Raw genomic sequence first — 23,234 nt, forward strand, 5'->3', positions numbered from 1 at the left:
ACCTTTTAATACTCTGTTACAAAAATCACAAGGTAAAAGCCTTCCATGTCTTGTGGTCTGGTCACTATCTAGCTTTCACAATTTTGTTAACCGCAACTTTTAACAAAAAAATAATTGGCATGGTAAGAAAATATTTATTGACTTATTTAACGTTCTTGTTGGTATTTCCCCCTCTTTAGTTCCAAGCGCTGTCAAAAACATTCATATTTCACCCAACGGAATGACGAACAGCTTGAAAGTGGTTTGGACCCATGCAGGAGGAGATGTTGATTCCTATACGGTCACTATATTCAATCAGAACCACCCCCTTGATACCCAGACCGTTTCCAAAAATGTGAATGATCACACATTTAACAAACTGGAAGCAGGGGAGCTGTACAAGGTTGTTGTACAGACAAGGAGTGGAACCTTGCACAACAACTCCACAGCCTTTGGGCGAACAAGTAAGTTTCTCTCTGAATCAAAGGAGGGCAAAATAATTAAGTAGACCATTCGGTTTCCGGCTGAACAGCACAAAGGAATGGGAAAGGGAAGGTGGAAGAGGGCAACTCAGTTGTAATTTTAGGTTCACAGGCTAAAAATTCATTGAGTGGAATTCAACGTCACACAATTACAAACATTCTGTCTGCACAAGCATATCAGCTTGCCAGGTAGAACAATCCCCTCCCCCAGTGTGCTATCTGGGGGTTTTCTTGATCCTCCAGAGCCTATTTCTTGGGGTGTGGGAAGCCCACAAGTGGACACCCCTGTGCAGGGCTTCCCCCGACACAGTTCATTAGGTGAATCTCATCCATTATTTCTGTAAGTTCATGATCTCAGAGCAGTGATGGATAAATTCTCATCGATTTTGTTTAAATCATAGTTACCTGCTCCAGCACAAGTCAGAATATTAAAACCAAAGTCAAACTGTGGGTTAATATACTGGTCTGTTCCAAAGCTGGTAACCTCTGTTTCCCAGTTTGAATAGAAAAGGAAATGATCGTTATAAATGCTGTGAAAAGGCTTGTTCATATCTTGGCTCATTACACCTTGATATGATTGTCTGAATATGGCCAATGAATGCTAAACATTATTTACAGAATCTCAAAGAGAAAAGATTTCACTTCTTCAAGATCTTCAAAAAGGCAACCTCTCCCATTGAGGTGCTTGGGGTTTTTTTTAATATAGAATGTAAATACATTTATACTGAATTTCTCAATCATTAAATCAAGAAAAACTTTACTAGATTATTAGGCCTGACATTTATAATATATTATACATCAGTTTTTTAGCACTATTTGCATCTAGCTGAACTCAGGTCTGAATAAATATGAATGACTCCTGGTTGAACCAGAATGGGTATGTATGCCACCCCCCACTCTACTCTGTCCTGCAAAATATAATTTTAATGAGGATGGATACGAAAGACGACAAAATATTTTGCGTGCTAAGGAAATGGGAAGATGACACAGATTGACCTGAACAAGAGATCTGGTTGACTGATTTTGATAATGTGTGTGTGTGTGTGTGTGTGTTCACAACTAATTAGTCAATAGTTCTCAAGACACATGAATGAACCTCACCTTTTAAACCATTGTTCCCAGTCCCTGCTCCTGTTCAGAAATTACATGCAGACAATGCATACAGCAGTTACTCGTTGGTTGTAACCTGGCAAAGTGCTGCTGGTGTGGCTGAACGATACGACATCCTGCTTCTGACTGAGCACGGCATCTCTCTGAGCAACAAATCAGAGCCAGCTACTGCTAAGCAACACAAATTTGAAGATTTAACACCAGGGAAGAAGTATAAAGTACAAATATTGACAGTCAGCGGTGGCCTCTTCAGCCGTCGGGCAGAAACTGAAGGCCGAACAGGTAATTCCAGCATTTTTATTAGGGGACAGCAAAATAACTGTGGCTATAAACATAGAATATGCCAGAAGACCTGCTCCATTTTTAATATCTTGGAAAGTGTATTGTGAATATTTGTATTTGTACCTTTATGAATGAATATTGTTACTTTTAATTACTTTCATTTTAGCTGAGGCACCAAAATAGATTTTAAATATGTCAGCACATATACAAATAATGTAACTCCTTAAATCATCCCTCCCTTAAGCTTTTGGAGACTGGCCTGCAGTACCGCAGCTACCTGTAAAATGGATTGTCCTCGTTTAGTCAGAAGGTTCAGCTGAAATTAATGAGAACTTTGCTTGAGCAGGAGATGGAGGCAACTGATAGTGAGGATACTAAATATAAATCTAGCAAAACAGATTTGGGCCACACGATGCTTAAATCAGCATTTACTTTCCCAGAACATGCAACTTAAAAATATATAAAAGCAACATTGGCTAGAATGTATATTCAGCATGAAAATGATTTTCTCCTGCTTGTTATTTTGCTTACTTTGTCCCCGATAAAAGGGCAATCTTAGTACCATAGGAAAATTCTTTGGCACTAATTTTGGTTTGAGCAAATATTTTTGCACAAATACAAAAATTATTAAATAAATTACTGTATTAACTACACGTTCTTTGGCATTTGTTAACTACTTTGATTTTGAATCAAATAAAGGCAGGATAATTAATTAATTAATTAATTAATTAATTAATGTTTAACAATCTACTCATGATTCTGAGAATGTCCCTTAAACTATGTGTCGTTGTGTTTAATGATAGCAAAGGGTTAATCTACATAAAAGGAAAATATTGCCATGAAACATGTATAAACATAGTTTCTGAGGTTCAAAGGACATTTCTGCTGCCCGTTTCTTACTGCTTGCCAAAAGCTACAACAGTGGATGCAATATCTTCTCTTATTTCAGCTCCAGCAGCTGCCACAAATCTGAAGGTCACAAATACCACCACTGGGTGCCTGTCATTTAGCTGGACAACTTCTCAGGGAGAGCTGGACAAATATGAAATCTTTCTATATAACCCAGACCAATCTCTCCAGGACAGAACTTCAGGAGACCAGACGCTCAAGCAGTATTCTTTCCAGAACTTAGTACAAGGAAGGTTGTACAAAATGGTGATTGTTACCCACAGTGGCAAGCTTACTAATGAATCATCCATCTTTGGGAGAACAGGTAAAAGTATATAATGAGCTGATCCATCAGCAGCGCGATGCACTTTTAAAACCTCAATGGGCTACTTTAATTGTAAGAAGGGATTGCTAGAGGAGTTGCCAATAAATAAAACCCAGACTGGTTTCCTATCTCTTGATAGAAGGGTTCTCAGAAGCATCTTAAAACAAATAAAGAAGTTTGAATTTCTTCAAGGGAACAGATCAAAGATGCAGATTCGTGTTGGCAAACCCCAGTTTGGCTAAAGCTTAACTGGGCATGTGTTGGATGTACACAAAGTTGGATCTAGGGGAGGGCAACCAGTTCAGTTGTTGTCAACAATATGCTGATGACACACAGCTCTACTTCTTCTTTACATCTGCTGGTGTGACAGTAGAAGTGCTAGACTGGCCTTGGTAATGGACTAGATGAGAGCCAGTAAAATGAAGCTTAATCCAAACAAGACTGAGGCATTATTGGTGGGTGGCTCCCTAGACCAGATGGAAGGGATGTGGCCTGCTCAGGTTGGGTCACACTCCCTCTGAACGAGCAGGTACATAGCTTGGAGCATACTCCTGGATCTTTGGCTGTTGCTTCAGGCTCTAGTGAGCTCAGTGGCACAGAGTGCCTTCCATCAGCACCCCTACCTGGACTAGGATAGCCTAACTTCTGTTGTCTATGCTCTGGTAACCTTCAGGAAGTACATTGGGGGGGGGGCTGCCTTTGAAGACAGTTTAGAAACTACAGCTGCTACAGAATTCAGCATAAAGTTACCAGATGTTACAAATCAGTCCCCATACAAAATCCTATCATTCCTATTGAAGTTGAAAAGTGTCCCCGGATTCATTGAAAAAAATCTGGTAACCTTAATTCAGCAGCCTGAGCATATATAACCAATTTGGGCATAACTGCACTGGCTACTGATTAGTTTCAATTAAAAGTGCTTGTTTTGACCTATAAAGCCTTCTGCGGCTCAAGACCCTAGTACCTCAAGGGCTGCCTCTCCCCACATGAACCAATCTGGACCCTGCATTCGGTATTCAAGGCCCTTCTCCATGTGTTTTCTGGAAGGAAGGGACAGAGGGTGACAACACAGGAACAGAAATTTTTCAGTGGCAGCTCCCTGCTTACAGAATGCTTTCTCCATGGAGGTATGCCTGGTGTCACCACTATCTATTTTCGGCACCAGGCAAAAAAAAAAAAAAAAGACCTTTGGGAGAGTTTCAGATATTTGTGGCCTTGTTTAGTGGGTGGGATATGTTAGACCTGCCTTTTCTATGTATGAATATGTTTTTATTCTGTTTTGGCTATTGTGCTAGTTTTAATCTTTCTAGTATTTCACCTTGGTTTACATTTTGTAAAGAAAAGCAGCTAAAAAGGGGGAAAGAATAATATGAACGCAAAATATAAAATACCAAAAGGAACTTAATAGTTTTCAGTGGCCAGGGTTGTTTTTAATTAAAACGTTTAATGATTAGAGACATTAGGATTATTGTTATTTAACCAATTTTTATTATGCCCTTGTATAACTAATTGTCATCTTCACCTGTCCTGGGATGCAGGGTGACTCTCTACTGTTTCTTTTTTTTTTTTCATAGTTCCAGCCTCAGTTACCAATCTCAAAGGATTCAATAAAAACATGACAGAGAGTTTGTGGTTTACCTGGGACCCAGCAGCAGGAGATGTTGACTCCTATGAACTGAATCTCTATAACCCAAATGGCACACAGAAAGAAGCACAGTACGGAAAAGACTTGACAGAATGGCACTTCCAGGGCTTAGTCCCTGGCGGAATATACACCCTTGTTGTAGTTACCTATAGTGGTGACCTGACGAATACAGCAGATACTAAAGGCAGAACAGGTGAAGAACAGCAGTTTCTTGTCTTTTTTATATTGTTGCTGCCACCATTGATTGCTTCAATGCTCTAATCAGCAGGTGTAGCAAAATAAAGACACTGGGAAATCCAATCATTGATCTGCTTTGGCCTTAAGTCCAACAATTTCACTCAGGGTTGCCTGTGCACCTTGGATTTGACTTTTGCATTCCCCTCCCACCCCACCTCCCAGACTTTAGCCCTCTGAATATTTCATCTTCCACTAGTAGAAAACTTTGGGAAGTTTTCCCTTGAATCTGCTGTCAGTAGATGATTTTGGAAATATGAAAGGAGTCTCCAGTCAAGGTGGAGTGAACAACGGGCTTGTCCACACCTGACTTTAATGTGAATTTCAAGTCCTATTTAAATAGAATTGTCCACATGATGTCCCCCTCAAACTTCTCCTATCCTCATGCAAATTTGAATTTCCTATCCTCCTATACTCATGCAAATTTGAATTTCCCAAATCCATTGATAATATGATAAATTTTGAAAAATGCAACTCGAGACTCTCTTTCTCAAGAATCCATTTTGCAACTTGCCTTCCACACACCTTACACTTCCCTAACACCAGTTCTGTTCTGGCAGTGGTAGTACCTATTTCTTGCAAACTCCTCAGGCAGTTTAAAAAGAAAAAGAAATCTTATTTGTACAATACTGGGAAACAAAAAACCCATCCCCCCATTGATTTCACTATATATTGCTCTACCACGCAACCATATTCCTATTTTAGAATGGGAAATGCATGCCATTTTATGATTTAACATAAACTGTGCACATGCAACCATATATGGAATTGGGAATTCCCTGGTGTGTGTTATTGGCAATTCCTGGGTGGATACCTTTTTTATTTTATTTTTTTAAAAAAGGTGTACACACTGCTCGGCAGATTCCTGAATGCTTGCCTTGTTTGCACAAAATTAATACATTTGAATCAGCAAATTTGAATGCAGGGAGAAAAACAAAAGGGAATGTCTACAGGTATGGATGGAAACAAGTGGATTTTATCTTCAGCTGCAAACATAGGTATGGACTAATAAGGTCAAATCTGAATGGAGGAAACATGGATTCCAAGTGAGAGCCAACTGAAATGTGAACAAGCCCAAATACATAACTCCTGAACAAAACAGAAATCTATTTGTTGGTTTTCTTCTTACAAAATGTTGGAATTATTATGTATTACGTATTCAAGAGTAACTTGATTCTTTTTTATGCTTTCTCTCTCTTAGTGCCAATCCCTCCGAATACAGTGTCATTTGCTGATGTCACCAACACCTCCTTGTCCATCATGTGGTTGGGCCCTCCTGACTGGACAGATTATGATGACTTCGAACTTCAATGGACCCCAAGGGAGACCCTCACAGTTTCCAATCCTTACAGTAGTAGCAAATCAAAAGGACGCAAAATAAATGGACTCCACCCAGGGAGACTGTATCACTTCAGTGTTAAGAGTGTTAGTGGAATCATTCATAAAACGTACAGTAAATCACTTTCTGGAACTGTGAGAACAAGTAAGACACCATATTGGGACATTGATGAAAAGTTTGGTATTAACCTCCAGTGTTTTAGTTAATGCTCATTTATAATATATTAATTTGCATTAGCACAGTAGTTAACAACATCCATCCATAGCCCCAACATCCATTTGGGGACCTACTTCTTATTATGTTGCCATATATTTGTATAGTTGTGGTACTGCTGTTGCAATCCACCTTAATGTCTGTCTTGACCCATTACTCCACTCCAACCAGCAGCTGATTCATGAGTGCTTGTGCAGGGATTGATGTCTTTACCTGTTTCACATTTCTGTTGTATCCTCATCTGGTGAAGAGCTCATAGCTCCCACTGATCAAACGCATGCACCAGGTTGTCCTGGTAGGATGGGGGGGGCACAGGAAGGAAATTGGGTCGGGAAAAAGTTGAGAAACACTGTGGTAGAGGACTCTATCCCATTGCCAGAACTGAAATAAAATCTAATGGCCAGTCTAGTTGGCTTCCTTGTACATGGAATGATGGGGATGCCATCCTGCAAAGTGTCTTGGGACAACCCTGTTGATTTTCAGTGCTGTCCCCATCCAGATACTGAGAAGACCCTGCGCTGCTTAGCTTCAGCAAGTTTGCTATATCCATATGTCTTCAAATCTTGCCCTTGGACTTAGCTCACATGGCTGTTGTGAGACTGTAATGGGATAGGCATATCTCTAAACCCCCCCCCCCCGGTTCCTTGTAGGGAGGGTGCGGTATAAATATTGCATACACACAAATAGCAGTTAGATTCCTATCTCTCATCTCATTCAGCAGTAAAACAGTGACCTAATTTAATTACAGGATTATTTTGAGGGTGAATAAGACAAGCACTGTAAAGACATAGCAGTTTTAAAAAGTGCTATATAAATGATTCGTAACAGCAGATATAAGACGTAAATATGATTTTGCAAAGTAATAGGTTGAGTTCAAAGGAACTTAAATAATGTGGTTGCCATCTAATTAACTGTAGCATTAACATTAGCATTAGTACATTATCATGCTGTTCCCTAATGTAATTTTAGCTTTCATATGGTGAGATACAACTTTGTGCTATAAAGTAAGCTTGAAATATACAATGCACGTTATTGATTCTGTTCCTGCTTTGCTTCAAAGGGCCGGACAAGATACAAAGTTTGCATTGCCGACCACAGAACTCGACTGCCATTGCTTGCTCCTGGATCCCTCCTGACTCTGATTTTGATGGATATAGTATTGAGTGCAAAAAAATGGACACTGCGGAGATTGAGTTCTCCAGAAGAATAGAGAGGGAGAGATCTGTGTATAACATCATGACCCTCGTGCCCCATACAAGATACTTGGTGTCCATCAAAGTGCAGTCAGCCGACATGACCAGTGAGGTGGTAGAAGACAATACCATCACTATGATAGACCGTAAGCCTTTTTATTGTATGGATGGCTACATTGCAATGGAAAGCAAAAAACTTTGAAATGAATGACATGGCCAGAATGTGGCACATCTGTTCCGCTGAATTCAGTGCATGTTGTAATAGCTGACACTAGTTCTCAAAGCACTGGGTGTATTTTTAATTGCTAAACTTGCTTGCTTGACTCATACTTTTAAGAGTCATAGGCAGTTTATATATTCTAACATGCCAGCAAAACTCAGTTATTGGTTTACAAACTGTTTCTTTCACCTTTCCCCCCCTTTTGCATCCTTCGAACAAAACAGCTAGGTGTATCTCCCTTCCTACAGTTATGAAACAGGAAATCTAGGTTCTCTCAAGCCTTTCACCCTTCTCTTGATGTTTGCTTATTGTACCAGATGTTAAGGGAAGAAAGCATAGCTTCTGTGAATCCTCAACAGTTCAACCATTTCCTCTTCAGAAATAAATGGAGAAAATGCCAAACTACCATTGGTTTATGGGCACAGACACACACAGTCTGATAATGTGCATTCAGTGCTGGATGCAGTTGTATTTAGGTGTGCTGCACACATATTGCCACCGTGTCAGTGCTTTCCCACATTGTTGGTTGATCTAAAGTACATTCTGGTTTTACCGTAATTCAATTCATGCTGAGAATGCACTTCTCAAGCACTTGCTGCCACCATCTGTATACAGAGAGTGTTGTGCCACTTCTCCTATCCCACCAGAAATCTGGTTTATTAAAACACATGCGGGGGGGGGGGGGTTAAGTGAGGAAGGAGTTGCATGTGCACAGGTATGGTGAGGTGTTACCTTAGTTCCACTAGGGATGGAAGGACTTTCCAATTTCGGTTCTCTGTTTCTCATTTTCCCCATCTTAAATTTGGTTCTCTACATTCTCTGCAGCAATTTGCAATGCTTTCTTTAAAGAAAAATCATGACGAAAATCCTTTACATTTTAGTTCAATTTCCCCCCCTAATGAACACATTTTGTGTATTTCACTAATGTACCAGCAGTTTTCCTGAATATAAATGCACTTTTAATGTTAAGTGTTCTAATATCAAAGAAGGGATGAGCAGTCTGAAACCACTGTTGAGGCATTAGTATTAGAATTCTAAAGGCATTCACAGCTGATGGCTGGATCCTGCAAAGTCCTGTGCAATGAGCAGGCCTGCCCACCTAACAAACTTGTCTTGTAGTGGGTGAATCCAGTTTCCTACCCCTGATATACAGAGATGAAGAAAGACTACAAATGTCTGCAGTGGAGCTCACTGCAACCTAATACACTGCTGCATTCTATTTGTTAATCTTCAACTATAAGAGATGCTTTGGTGGTTAGGAAGAGCATTCCAGTGGATCTTTGATTCCACTTGGGTAAAAGTTTGCATTTTGGTGCCTAGTACGTATTGACAAAATACAGCTTTTGTAACACAACTACTGCTATCATTTAGGCCCTCCACCACCAGCAGCACATATTCGAGTGAACAAAAAGGATGCAGTCATTACCAAATCTTCCATCCACTTCGCTTTCAATTGCAGCTGGTTCAGTGACACCAATGGAGCTGTGAAATACTTTACAGTGGTTGTGAGAGAAGCTGATGGTAAGTTTCCATGGCTATACATGATAGCTTGCATTGACACAGTGCCTTTGCCGTAGTCTTCCACAATCTGGTTGATCATTGTAAAATCCCATTATGACCACAAGGGTGATTTCAATATACCAGGGGTGGCCAACTCCCAAGAGACTGCGATCTACTCACAGAGTTAAAAACTGGCAGTGATCTACCCCCAATTTTGAGGTTCAGGTCAAAGTTGTTGAGCTTTTATTAGGAAGGAGGAAGACCCATTTGGGGGGGGGTTCGGGTCAAAGTGGTTGAGTTTTTTCAGGGAGGGGGTAAAATGTTGAGGGTTTTTTAGGGGAGCCACAGATGTTCAGCTACTTTGGGGGGAGCCAATGATCTACCAGTGATCTACTGCAGACGTCCAGTGATCTACCAGTAGATCACGATCTACCTGTTGGACATGCCTGCAATATACAATAATCATGGATAAAGCATCTTAACAGAAAAGTATCAGGGGTCCTTGGTAATCTACAGGTCTGTAATTTGATCCCCACAATCTGTGTTCTGCAGTAATAACACAGTATTTAACTTCCATTTTTTAACTTTTCCAATCACCCCTTTCTAGGCAGTGAAGAACAGAAGCCAGAACAGCATCACCCTTTGCCTTCTTACTTGGAATACAAACACAACAACTCCATCCAAATCTATCAAACAGATTATTTTGCAAGTAAATGCACTGAAAGCCCTGACAGTGTTTCGAAGAGCTTTGATATTAAGCTTGGAGCAGAGATGGAAAATCTGGGAGGAAAGTGTGATCCAAATCAGCAGAAATATTGCGATGGGCCACTAAAACCCAGGACTGCCTATAGGTCAGATTTAGTGCGGTAATCATGCCACAAAAAAATGTGGCTTGTCATTTGGAACTGTGCTTTCTAGAAGCATTTGAATTACCGAAGATTAATAGCCTCTGTTGCATGATGTTATCTGTGCTTTACTGTGCCATTTATAATAGCTTTGCCCTGCTCTGTCTCATAGATAATGTCTAAACATTTCCTTCACCCATGTCTGTCTATCCTGCAGTGTATTAGATAGAGGACTCTGTAACGCGTCATTTTCACACTGATCAGTGAACGTGCTAATCCCTCAGCATTCACATGATGGGTACTTTTGAAATTGTGGGCAAAATATACTAGATTCTTTTGTCAGTGTTAAGACCAATTGCCAAACCCAAATGGTCCAAAAATCATGATCAAGTTATTTTTCCATTTTCCCCTCCCTATCATAAATTCTGTTCACTTGCGAGAAAAAACACCAACCTTGTAGGGTCTGAGTTTTTACTAGCCTATTTAAACTACTGTCTATAGTAAGTTTTTCTCTGAAATTCTCAGACTAGAAAAATGATCTCATAAAAGTATTACCAGTTGGATAACTTTGCCATTGTTCCAATTTAAAAACAGGTATAAATGTACAATTTTTTCTTTCTTCATTTTCTGAGTGTGGAGTTACTAACCAGGGTCTACCTATTAGTATGGGGCTACTGAAGAATCTGTTACAGCCCAGAACTTAGGTTTGCCGTGCCAACAAATACGTATTTAGGATAAGTGTACCAAACAATATTAGTCTGCCAAAACAATATTAGTCATCATAATGCAGAACTTTAGAATCAGAGTGCCAGTTCTTTAGAAGGCGGGCCCAGTTTTCCAGATGTATTATGTAGCCAACTTTGACTGAGAATTGACAATGATAAAGCAAAGTAAGCAACACTCCCCACTGGATAGTAAGACTAATCGTATGTGGTTTCTTTAATCTCTTAACTGTGCGTTAGTCTCAGTGCAAAATGGGCCAGCATGTCTCCCACTCTCTTAGAGGTCATTGCAAAACTTTTGTTGTAGCGAATTTCCTCTGACTATGTTCAAAGGGCTTTTTGAGCTTGCTTGCAGGACTATCCCCTAAAACAAGCAGGCAGCATTTGTGTGTGTGGGTGTGTGGATTATGAAATGCCCTGTGCAGTTTGTGATCAGCATATCCAAAGACCAGGTTCTGCATTGTGATTTAGCAAACTATTTGAAGCACTGTATGCAGCATAGAGAGCAAGCAATATGATTAAGGTACAATGAATTCATAAGAAAAAGGTGGGGGTGGGGTTAAGGGCAAAAAGTCAGAAGCGTCCTAGGTTCTTACATTCCTTTCTTTCTTAATTCATTAGGAGCCAAACTGCAGAGAACTCAGGAGATCCATGACTGGATTGCTCAATGCCCTTTTATTTACATAAAAGAAACCACAGGGGGATTGGATTAGGCCCACAGTGCTAGAAAGCGGGCTTAACTCTTTCTAACAGTTTCACTTATTTAAATCACACACGCACAAATAGTCTGAAGTTGCTATTTGCTGTAGAATAAGAGGAAAGCAGGTACAATTAGGTATGGAAGAGAAATTTGATTAAGTTTGCATTTAGAGGCGATCCTCCTCAATCTACACTTTCCAAAGCAATATGAAAATCAAAACGCAGCATATATTTTTTTCAAAAATTGCACTTCTCCAGTCAAGTAAAATGTAAAACGTCTTAGGGTAAAAAGGGCATAAAAATGCAGATATTTGTGGAAATGACGTACAAAGATGCATATTCGGAGAAATGCTTTGCAAAAATGTGTGCATTAGGAGAAATTCACACTAAAATGTTGGTAAATTTCCATTAGGACTTGTGTGTGTGTGTGCGCACGCGCGCATACATGTGTGCAAACTGATGTAGATCTGTGGAGAACTTAATTTAGACTTGGAGATATCAGAAACTGAGAGTAACCAAACCAGCTTTGCTGACCTCTTGCTGCAATACAGGCCCTGTATCCCAACACTACCACTGTAGCTAATAGTAGCTTTGAATGTGGGATACCGGTAATTTAAATCAAGGAAAGTACACAGAGGAAAGGATGGGAAGTGTTAAAACTTCTTCTCTGTCCCCACACTTCAAAGTGTTGTGGCCTTGACCCAATATGGGTACCTTACAGATGTTTTCTGGCTGGCTTTTGCATCACTCTAAAGCAGTAGGAGATGGAAATTACTAGTAAATTACAAGTAGTGACAGGTTAGAAGCCTGGCTTTGTATGTCTTATTACTTTGTGTAGCCTTCAGTACAGAACTGGGGTCCTTTGGCCCTCCAGAGATCATTGGCCTCAGTCCCAGCCACGTGGCTTTTGGTCAAGGATCATGGGTGTTGTAGTCCATCAACATCTGGAGAGCCACAAGTTCCCCAGACCTGGTTTAATATTCAGTATTCCTATAACCTTTAATAATTCAAATGCTTCCTTCCATTTAGGACTATCATTGTAAATTATACATCCCAGGAAAATCTAATTTTAAAAACCATTCCCCTCCTTTCCAGGATCAGCATCCGGGCTTTCACACAACTCTTCAAAGAAGATCTGAAGGAACTTCCTGAGCCCCTGTTCTCTGATACCTATTTCTCTTTGCCAATTATTACCGAGTCAGGTTAGTTTCCCCTCCTACCTATGAAGCATTTCAAGGTATCTAAAACCTGAGCATTTTCTGGAGACAAAAGACAGTAGGAAGGGGTTTGTGGAGCTCTATCTAGGCCAAAAGTGACTTTCATCAAATCCATCCATTTAGAAGGCTGATTCAGCCACTGCTATTAAGCAACATGGTTCGTGCCATCTTCAGTTGGAGACTCTGTAGCCAGCCGCCTTTGATGAATCTCTGGAGAGCGTCTGCTGTTGTGGAGAATGTGGAAACCTGCCTCTTGATAGGGATGGGTTATCAGAACATGATTTTGCAAGTCTAAAAGCATGGTTTAATTTCAGACAGAGCTGACTGGGACTCGTAAAGTTTTATATTGTTTTGCTTTAAGGATTTCTTTTTCTTCACTCCTTCTTTATATAAGCATTTTCTGCATTTCAGAATTACAGTACTTTTGAAACCTGAAATGAGGGTTCAGCACTAGAATGTTTATTTTTAACACAGTTATCCCCCTACACACACACTTTTTGTTGTTTGTTTGTTTGTTTTTAGCTACCCATTCATTCAGGAGTTTCTATATTTTGGTTTGACCAAATGGTCACAGGTTGGTTTATAATTTTTAAAAAATGTTGTGCTGGCTGTGTTCGCTGTTGGAGGCAGTATGCCTCTGCATTGCCATTTGCTTGGAATCACAGGTAGGGAGATAAAACAGGAGATGAAAGTAACAAGCCCTCTTCTGCTGTTTGTGCTCAACATTTGGTAACTGACAGAATACTACCCTTTGAACATGAAGAATTTAGCTATGTTCTTCCTCCACAGTTGGAGACAGTATGCTTCTGAATGCTTGCTGCTGGAACCCATGGGGAGGGGAGAGTGTTGTTTTATGCAGGTCCTGCTTGCAAACTTCCCATAGGTTTCTGGTTGGCCATTCTAAGGGCAGGATGCTCGTCGACAAGATGGGCCTTTGGGCAGATCCAGCAGGGCTTTTTCTTACATTCATATGTGATAAATACATAATTTAAAACACTGAAACAGCAAACTGAAATAACAACAATATAAGCAAACTGGCAGAGGTTCTAACAGTTACATAATTCTAATCGGTCCAAACTGTCCCATTGTGTGTGCTCGTACATGTGTTTGCATGTGCAGAACCTTGCTAGGAATTGTATCAGAAAACAGCAAAAGGTAGACATAGACTACTATATCACGACCTTTCTTCTAACTTTAAAATTCTTAAGTCTGATCTGTGTATACAATTGTTTCAGAGCCCTCACTTGGAGTTGTCGAAGGGGTGAGCGCTGGCCTGTTCCTAATAATTATGCTGGTGGCTGTTACTGCATTGCTTGTCTGCAGACGGAAAGCAAAGTGAGTAGAAAGAATAAATGTAAACTTATTCACCATGCAATGTAAATTTCACCTTTATGACAGGTGCTCTAGATGCAAGAGCTACGATTTTATAGTTGCACCTTTTGAAGCTATTCCTCAGTACTGTAGGTCCTAAGCGCGCTCTCTCTCTCTCTCTCTCTCTCTCTCTCTCTGTGTGTTTGTGTGTGTGTGTGTGTGTGTGTTTGAATCTTGAACGGCAGATAGATTTGCTGTAATATTTATTGGTCAATATAAAGAGCAGGATTGCAGCCTTAATGCTGCTACTGTGCTTTGAAGAAGAGATGATGCATCATGTGCAAGGCAGCAGCATCACACAGAATAATAGAGGAGTGCGATGTTGCAATGATCCAGTCTTGAATTGTTCTTGTAGCAGACGTGATTTGCTTTTGGCCACAGGAGGTGGCTGTCCTGGCAGGGCAAAACAACATTTCTCCCTCACTAGGGCACTAGATAGATGTAACAAACACTTGACAACTTTTTGTGTTGCAGTAGTGGCCATGAAAGACCAACGGTGAGAATGAGCATTCGCAGGGACAGGCCGCTCTCTGTTCACCTGGGACAAAAAGGGTAAGGTCAAAGTGCTTGCCCTGGCAATATTGGACAATCCAGTCTATCTAATCACCATCTGACCCTTTCTTTCTTTTTCTTTATTTCCAAATAACCTGAAGGAGCAGGAAAATGTCCAGGTAAGAGCCAATGTTAAGTCATCCTTTCTACTGAGTTGGAAAATACTGGCTCTTTGTTTTAATAATGTGTTGACAATATGGTGTTTTCTTTCTCTCCTTGCCCCTTCCCCATGTCCTGCTTTGAATGTTTTAGCCCAGTAAAAGTCAGTCAGTTTGAAATGCACTTCACCAAACTCCAAGCAGACTCAAACTACCTCCTGTCAAAGGAATATGAGGTAAGGACCAAACAGAGTGAAAAGAATGGGCTGTTTAGGTACATCTGGCTATCATTCACAATGCATTGACTCAAGACCAGTCATATTAAAGGAGACCAGATCAGTGGCAGTTGGCATACGCAGGTAGGAAAGGTTGCATTGCTTGGGAATCAAGATGGGAAGGGACATCAATGACATAGATAGCAGCAGGTGCAGATGCCATTTTGGGGTCCTTGCTCAACAGTTTTCAGCAACTGACACAAACTGTTTATATCAGCATTTTGACCTGAAGTGGCTGCTGAATATTACTGTACACTATTTGTTCCTCCTGGTTTGTTCCCTCTCTGCTGTTTCTACTCAGCAGCACCCAACAGTATGTATATATGGTGCTTTCCCACTTCATTGGGTCTCTGAGCAGTGCAGCTCATCCATCTATGTACATTGCCCCCAGGCATCCCCTCTCAATCTGATTAAGAAGAGCCATCCTGGATCATGCCCATCTTGTGCATCATCCTGTTCTCACAGAGGCCAACCAGTTGCCTATGGCAGGGGGCGAAGGGTGGGCAGGGCGCCTGCAAGCAGGACCTGAGTGGAACATCACATTCCTTTCTTGTGATTTCCAGATTGATCCTCTATGGACAATACCAGTACATTGCATGTCAGCCTCCAAAGTCTTTATTATTCGCATATATTTAAGCAAGTTCCCAAGTTTCCAAGCAACAGCTTCATCTGGCATGATCAGAAGTGGCTCTATTGTATAGTAGCTTAGCACTAGAAATTGACTTGGAGAGGTGAGGAGCAAAGGCTTGAACCACTTGGTACTTGGCACAAATCCAGAACTGCTTGAATTCAATCACACATCTGTTCCCATCCCTTAGTCTTGAATAGCTGACATGCTATAGAGACCATATATTAATATAATCTAACCATTTTCATCTCCCCTTTTCTTTCTTTTGGATTTTACAGGATCTAAAGGATGTGGGTCGAAACCAATTGTGTGACATAGCACTTTTGCCAGAGAACAGAGGGAAAAATCGATACAATAATATATTGCCCTGTAAGTTTCCTGCTGGAAGCAAGCCTTTTCTTTTTCTCTTCCTACATCTTTTCAGCAAGAATAAGGGAGACAGGAAATGTGGTATATCCTTCACCCCAGTACTTCTACCTGGCAGAAAAACACCACTCCCATCAAGGGGGTCTTACCCTTTGATATTCATACTGCAGGTCGCATAATGAGAGAACTCTCTCACTTCGCACCCAAAGTGCAGTGACTAATAATGTTCATCTTGGTTATGAAAGGCTTCAGCCGTTAAAGCAATTTTGCTGAATTGTCACTGTTGATGGTAGGCAGATGTAGCAATAAATAGCAACCTTTGCATGCATGGTTGGTTTTATGTGATCAGCCGAAAGACAAACAGCGGAGTTTAGTATTTGCTCAAAAAAAGAGAAAGAAACAGAAACCAAACCTATTCTAATACGTCCATAAATCACTCAACCAACATTACTGATTTGGTAGGCAGTAGATTTTTCTTTTATCTATCAGAATAAATTTAAAGTCCACAGAAAGATTAATGGTCCATGACTTTAGAACACAGAACAAGTGAAAGTGGGATGCATTATCAAAGAGTGCATATGTTTTTTCATCTACAAACTCTAAGAACTCGGTTGCAACATGATGTAGAGAAGAGAATAGCAATAAAAACAGGATCTCCATAGTATACTCTCTCATGTTTTGGGAACATTTACTGCGACAGTGAGGACTCCCAAGTCAAATAGCCAAGATAAGAGGAACAGCCTCCTCATCTTAACTGGTGAAGGTGACAACCTAACTTTCCATGGCATCTTTTTGAAGGGTCAGTTGAAGTGAACTTCTCAAGCAACATTTCCATTTTTTGTACAATTTCATGTGTGAGGGTTTTTCTTTCAGCGGTTAATAAAAGTAGTACTGAGTTTAGATTAAGGTATCCAATGATAAATCTTTGGAGACAAAAATCTGAGCTACAGTGTTGCAATAGAATTTGGCCCCGTGGTGAAGTCCGCATCTCAGTTTCACACAAGCATGTGTCCTGTCCCATAAATGGAGTCTTGTTTGAGAAAAGAACTGGGGACAGAAGATCTAATTTTAATCCACAAAACATGGTCACACGTCTCTACTCTGTCCAGGAATAGAGGTTTTGTGGGAAATCCTAATCAGGCAAGCTTATCATTATTACTTGCTTGCTAAAAAGGTAACAAGAGGACAATGAAGAATGCAACCAATGTTTATGGCTGCAATGAAATACATTTTTCATTTGCTGCTGTGCCTCCAGAAGACTTTTGTGCAATGTGAAACAACAACAACAATTTATTATTTGTACCCTGCCCATCTGTCTGGGTTTCCCCAGCCACTCTGGGTGGCTTCCAACAAAGATTAAAAATACATTAAAATGTCACACATTAAAAACTTCCCTAAACAGGGAAACCTCAACAGCTGGGCATGTCTATATGCTGACTGCTCCTCCATCTCTCTTCCTTGATCTTGGAGTCATGGAAGAATCAGCTCATCATCATTTCTCCCCTCCTTGCACCCTCTTGTACCTTCTGCTGCCTAAAGTAGTGTCCCAACAAACTCAAAATCTGGAACCTGAAAGCTGCTCCAAAGCCATCCAGTATAGCCATCCAGTAGTATGAGGAACTGCAGTCAGGAAAAAGAAAACACAAGAACACATGGAGATGTTCTTGCACAAACCCAAGGAACACTGAATCCTGGTTCTCTGGCTTTGTTATAAAATTGTCCATTATATAAGATACAAAAGAAATAGCCTGATGACACATCTAAAAATCTACATTTATATTTCCTCTATATTGTCAATTCCTGCATTAGGTAATCAGAGGTTTAGCAGCCAGTTGGAATAATTCCCAGTATATTTGCCTGTAAGAATCAATTTCCAACCTCATATTTCTGCATCATGCTTCTGAAAGTTTTCAGCTACTATATTTCAACAAAAGATAGGGCAGCCAGATAAAAATGAGGACAAGATTCCTCCACCTTTAATTGTTGTGTAACAGAGAAAAATGCTGCAGGTGTGACTTTCATGTTGAAATTCCTTCTTCTACACAACTATTAAAGGCCCAGGAATCCTTTCCCCCTAAATGGCCATTCTACTAAATGGCTGTTCTTAAATAACCATGAAGAGCAGGAATGTCCAACAGGTCAATCACGATCTACTGATAGATCTCTGGGAGGTTTTGGTAGATTGCTGGGTCCCTTTCCTTAGTGTAGGTAAAATAGAACCCCGCCCCCTCGCCCCGCCCCGCCCTCCATTGTTGCACGATCTGCAGAATGGAAGACGGAGTTTACTCAGTGAGGCTGTTTGTTTCCCCAGCGATCTGTTGGTGAGTGGCTGTTCCCCTTTCTCTCTTGAGCTTGAGTGGCTGTTCCCCTTTCTCTCTTGAGCTTGAGTGGCTGTTCCCCTTTCTCTCTTGAGCCTCTTCCCTAAAAATTTCCTCTTCCCTAAAAAAGCTCAACAACTTTTCCCTGCACCGGGTCCCCAAAAAACTGGACTCTCCTTCCTAAAAAAAAAAAAAAGCTCAATAACTTTGACCTGTACTCCCAAAAAGGGAGTAGATCACTGCCAGTTTTTAATTCTGTCAGTAGATCGCAGTCTCTTGGGAATTGGCCACCCCGATGAAGAGGATAGTTCTGTGTGGTAGAGGTGAGCATACACTGGAAGAAAATATGCTGTAGATCAGGCATTCCCAACCTGCGGCCCTCCAGATGTCTTGACCTACAACTCCCATGATCCCTAGCTAACAGGACCAGTAGTCAGGGATAGTGGGAATTGTAGTCCAAAACATCTGGAGGGCCGAAGGTTGGGGATGCCTGCTGTAGATGCTTATAGTTTCAGGACACATCACAGTATAGCACAGAATAACTATCCTTTCTAATGAAAGCATATTCCTTCTATGACAGCACAAATTTGGGGTTTAGATATATGCCGCTAGCAGCAGTTGGGCAGGGCAGCATTGTTCAACTGGCTTCTGCATGAACAGTATCACTGCCACTTACCAAGGGGGGGGGGACAAGGCATGAAGATCCCAGTGTGGGTGTGGCAGTGGAGGCAATCCAACACTCCTACTGCCACACCACAGTTCCCACACTGTGCTGAGCCTCCCATGCCTCACCCCTCTTCCTCTTGGTAAGCGGCAGTAGCACTCTCCATTCAGAAGCCAGATGCAGAGTTATTCCCTGCCTACACTACCCACCAACTGCTGCTGCCCACTGGGGTTTATAAATCCCAGTTGTGCTTGCTCACTGTACCTGCAAGCCAAATGGCACTCAAGTCTCTCCTATACAAATTCCTCATAGGGAACTACAGGTGTGCAGTCAACACAGAAGGGAAATTGCTCAGATGCAAAATAATGTCGAATTAGCCCATTGTCCTTTTCACTCTTGGGTATTACTTTCCATAGTTCGATATTGCTGTCATGTGTTGCAAATTCTGGCTTGCACCCAGCCTCATTCCTGGCTCTGATAATGGGGCAAATCCAGAGCAGCGTTGGAAGCAAAAACAAAGAAAAAGGCTTTTCCATCCTCACAGTATTATATGGAGTTTTACCATTTTTGTTACTTACCAGAACCTCAGCCACCATTGATTTTGGAGAGGTGAAAACTTTGTGGATTTTTTAAAAAATAATCTAATGCTTTTTTTGTTTAATCTTTAGAGTCATCAGCATGATTTTTCTCTCAGTTAAGAAATTCCAGGCCCCCATTGCTAGCATGCCTAGATGAAACATACTGAATAAATATGGACCATCATTGCTACATACAATTGAATATTTAGATTCACACCTTGACTGCCAGTACCTATTCATTGTTATGCATTTATTAAAAGTAAGGGAACCAATAGTGAAAATGTTTTTGCTATGAATCTCTTCCACAGATGACACAACGAGAGTGAAACTTTCAAATGTAGATGATGACCCATGCTCTGACTATATCAATGCAAGCTACATCCCAGTAAGTGACTCCGTGCTTCCTTTTTACAGCCCTTTTAAAAATTGGATATTTAACAGCAATCTTTACTCATTCATAAACCTCTAATCCTCATACCTAGCCCAGTTATACTTACAATCCAAATTCTGAAAATTGTGCCTGACAGGCTGCCATAGAATTGAAATTCAGTAATCACTTAAGGCCGTTTTCTGGGCTTTCTGTAGCTTTGTGTGAGCAGCATTAGAATCAGCCAAGAACAACTTTTTAAATATCTCTGTCTTTGTGGAACCTCTACAGATAGGTACAACTGTTTGGCACACAGTGCCCGAAATTGTATTTCATCTTGAAAGCATGCATATCTTACATTAAAGCACAACTGGCAAAGATTACACTCACGTTTGTCATAAATGGCAGAATGCCTCCAGATCCATAGATCACCAAATAATGTCCTATCTGTGATTTGGTTTCTAATCCCTCTATTAGGGTTTTCCTAAGTCACATATACATTTTGCTTTCCTCTCATAAGATAGACCAGTGTTCTTCAACCATGGGTTCCCCTGTATTGTTGGACAGCATCTCCCATCATCCTGATTGGCTTAGCCAATCATGGGGGATTCAGAGACCCAAGGCTGAAGGACAATGAGCTATACTGTTGTGAACACTCAATGTTAAGATTTTCACTCTGTCATCTATTGTAATTATATTTGTGAACATTCCAGAAGACCTTGATGAATTGATTGGGATGAATTGATTCTCCCATTTTATTCTCACCATGAACCTATGAGGGAGGCAAGATAGGGAGCAGAGGCCCAATTTCACCTAATGAGTCTGATGGCTGATGAGGGATTTGAACAGCTTTGGCCATGCCAGTGCTCCCCAGATGCTTTGTACTACAATTCCCATCACCCCTTGCCATTGCCAATGCTGCCTGGGGTTGATGGGAAATGTAGTCCGAAACAGCCAGAGGGAAGCAGGTTGGTAAAGGCTCGCCTAGTACAATACAGGTAACATGAACAAGAGGAGCTAATAAATATCTCCCAACAAGATCCAAGTTGTTTGGTAAACTGAATTTACACAACAGTAACATTTTCCTTGGGAAGAATCAGTGGATAGGCTTTGCTCATAATCTGGGTCAGAGTGGTTGCTGTTGTTTTTTAATTTCAAAACCGTTAGTCTTTTTTTTTTTTTTAACCTATAGCTATTTGTCCTTCAGGCATCTTTTAAAGAAAAGCCTGCTCTCTCCTTGCCTCATTCTCTGTTTTGCATTGTGTGAGTTGATCTCAAGAGGGCAAGGGCGATTGGCTGGTGAGGAATGGATGGTGTTGTTTTGCGGCATGGTGCTTGGAGTAGAGTGCCGTTTGATCCCTGTGATTCAGTGCACTGACACATTCTCTCTTTCTCTTTTCCAATCACCTCTTATGCCTCAAAGCAACCTTCAGTATTGTGCTTTGAAGCCAGTTATCCAAGAAAGATGCCCCAGCATATTACGACACTATCTAAACTAATCATAGGTTTCTAAATTGGCAGGGCAATAATTTTCGCAGGGAATATATCGCAACTCAAGGACCTCTGCCCGGCACAAAGGATGATTTCTGGAAAATGGCATGGGAACAGAATGTTCACAATGTTGTCATGGTAACCCAATGTGTTGAAAAGGGTCGGGTGAGTAAATAGCTTTCCTGTTTCTTGATTACATATATGTATCTATATCTCACACTAGCACTTGAGATAACCCAACCAGGGTCAGGACATGTTGCATTCCACATTGTGTAAAGAGGTTCACGACGCACGCATGAAAAGATCTACAGAAGATAATCCAAGTAGCCTTCTGGCTTGGAGCCATTAGTCCTCCAGTGGCAGATCAGTGTGCTAATGTGATTATGTTCCAGAAGGATGGCAGGGTGTGGATCAGCGATGCTATTGGTGCACAGGACAGCTGTCGTTTTAATGTGAAATTGCTACTCTTTTCCCCATAAGAAATGAGTGAACATTGACATGACAGAAGATAGCAGGATGTACCTGTTGAAGCGTGGCTAGTTACGTGGCTTACTGTGGGAGAATAATGAGTGGGCAGCACTAAAAACCCTCTGTCTGAAAGCACCCTAGCATCCTACAGTTGTAATTTGCATTCTGATAAAATCTGCACTGTGCTTCTAGAAGAGAATACATCATAATTTGTGCCATCCATGTAATTGTATATAATTGTATATAATTTGCTGGGCCTTTTAAAGTTAAATATAAAGACTTCACATCAACTGATGTTATGTTTTTGTCATATTTGTTTATTGATTACCAAAGGGAATATACACATAAAAGTAAATTTATTCTTCTGATAGTAAAAGCAGACTCTTCTTTGTTTCTTTAGGTGAAATGTGACCATTACTGGCCCTTTGATCAGGACTCCTTATATTATGGAGACTTAATAGTCCAGATGCTATCTGAGTCAGTGCTCCCAGAATGGACAATAAGAGAGTTTAAGGTTTGCAGTGTAAGTATAATGTAACTATTTTTGCAAGCTTTCCTCAAAAATAAAGTTACACTAGCAGAGACTGAGTATTAAATAATCATCTGGTTCCTTGTGACAGAAGTTAAAGACTAGGAGTCCCACAATCCTATACTTATTTACCTGAGAGTAAGTCTCACTAAACAAAATGGAAGTTACTTCTGAGTGGGCATGTAAGAACTGCTCTGTGGAAGTTGTTTCTCACATTACAATGCAACAACATGAGAGTATGTTTGCGTTTTGAAAAAGCATGCAGATATTATTCTACTGTCACAGCATGGAGCACCTAACTTCCAGCTAACTCTTTGAACTGTTAGATCTGACTAGTGTGTGGCAAATATGACCTGGTTGCTGTGTCATAAACTTAATATACCTATCTGCCAGATCCTTCTCACAGTTTTTTGTTTCCTGGTCTGACTGAGAGCTATTTACAATTGAAATAAAAAGCCAAGTGTCATCCCTTATCTCAGGTGTGGGGGTGAGCTTTGGCCCTCCAGATGTTGCTGAACTACATCTGCCATCATCTGTGGCCATTGACCATGATTGCTTGGGCTGGTGGGAGTTGAAGTTCAGCAACCTCTGGAGGGCCAAAGGTTCCCCACACCTCCCTTATCTGTACAGTGTGAG

At 40.8% G+C, this 23,234-nt stretch overlaps 1 protein-coding gene across 3 annotated transcripts in view; it reads left to right on the forward strand.

Annotated features, from left to right (window-relative positions):
• PTPRB (protein tyrosine phosphatase receptor type B) overlaps nucleotides 1-23,234 on the forward strand; it is a 79,844-nt gene that overhangs the window by 39,709 nt on the left and 16,901 nt on the right. For all 3 annotated transcript variants that reach the window (XR_004427426.1, XR_004427427.1, XM_033161598.1), the window contains 17 exons: nucleotides 180-443; nucleotides 1,584-1,853; nucleotides 2,803-3,066; nucleotides 4,641-4,904; nucleotides 6,147-6,428; nucleotides 7,558-7,836; nucleotides 9,282-9,431; nucleotides 10,018-10,261; nucleotides 12,772-12,878; nucleotides 14,129-14,228; nucleotides 14,739-14,816; nucleotides 14,918-14,935; nucleotides 15,069-15,150; nucleotides 16,096-16,186; nucleotides 20,052-20,128; nucleotides 21,632-21,766; nucleotides 22,470-22,592. Coding sequence is in view for 1 of the 3 variants with exons in the window: in XM_033161598.1 (XP_033017489.1) it covers nucleotides 180-443; nucleotides 1,584-1,853; nucleotides 2,803-3,066; nucleotides 4,641-4,904; nucleotides 6,147-6,428; nucleotides 7,558-7,836; nucleotides 9,282-9,431; nucleotides 10,018-10,261; nucleotides 12,772-12,878; nucleotides 14,129-14,228; nucleotides 14,739-14,816; nucleotides 14,918-14,935; nucleotides 15,069-15,150; nucleotides 16,096-16,186; nucleotides 20,052-20,128; nucleotides 21,632-21,766; nucleotides 22,470-22,592 (2,828 nt within the window). In the remaining 2 variants the exon portion in view is untranslated. The remainder of the gene's footprint in view (nucleotides 1-179; nucleotides 444-1,583; nucleotides 1,854-2,802; nucleotides 3,067-4,640; nucleotides 4,905-6,146; nucleotides 6,429-7,557; nucleotides 7,837-9,281; nucleotides 9,432-10,017; nucleotides 10,262-12,771; nucleotides 12,879-14,128; nucleotides 14,229-14,738; nucleotides 14,817-14,917; nucleotides 14,936-15,068; nucleotides 15,151-16,095; nucleotides 16,187-20,051; nucleotides 20,129-21,631; nucleotides 21,767-22,469; nucleotides 22,593-23,234) is intronic.

The sequence above is a fragment of the Lacerta agilis genome, chromosome 10, assembly GCF_009819535.1.
Source record: "Lacerta agilis isolate rLacAgi1 chromosome 10, rLacAgi1.pri, whole genome shotgun sequence".
In the NCBI taxonomy this organism is placed as follows: Eukaryota; Metazoa; Chordata; class Lepidosauria; order Squamata; family Lacertidae; genus Lacerta; species Lacerta agilis.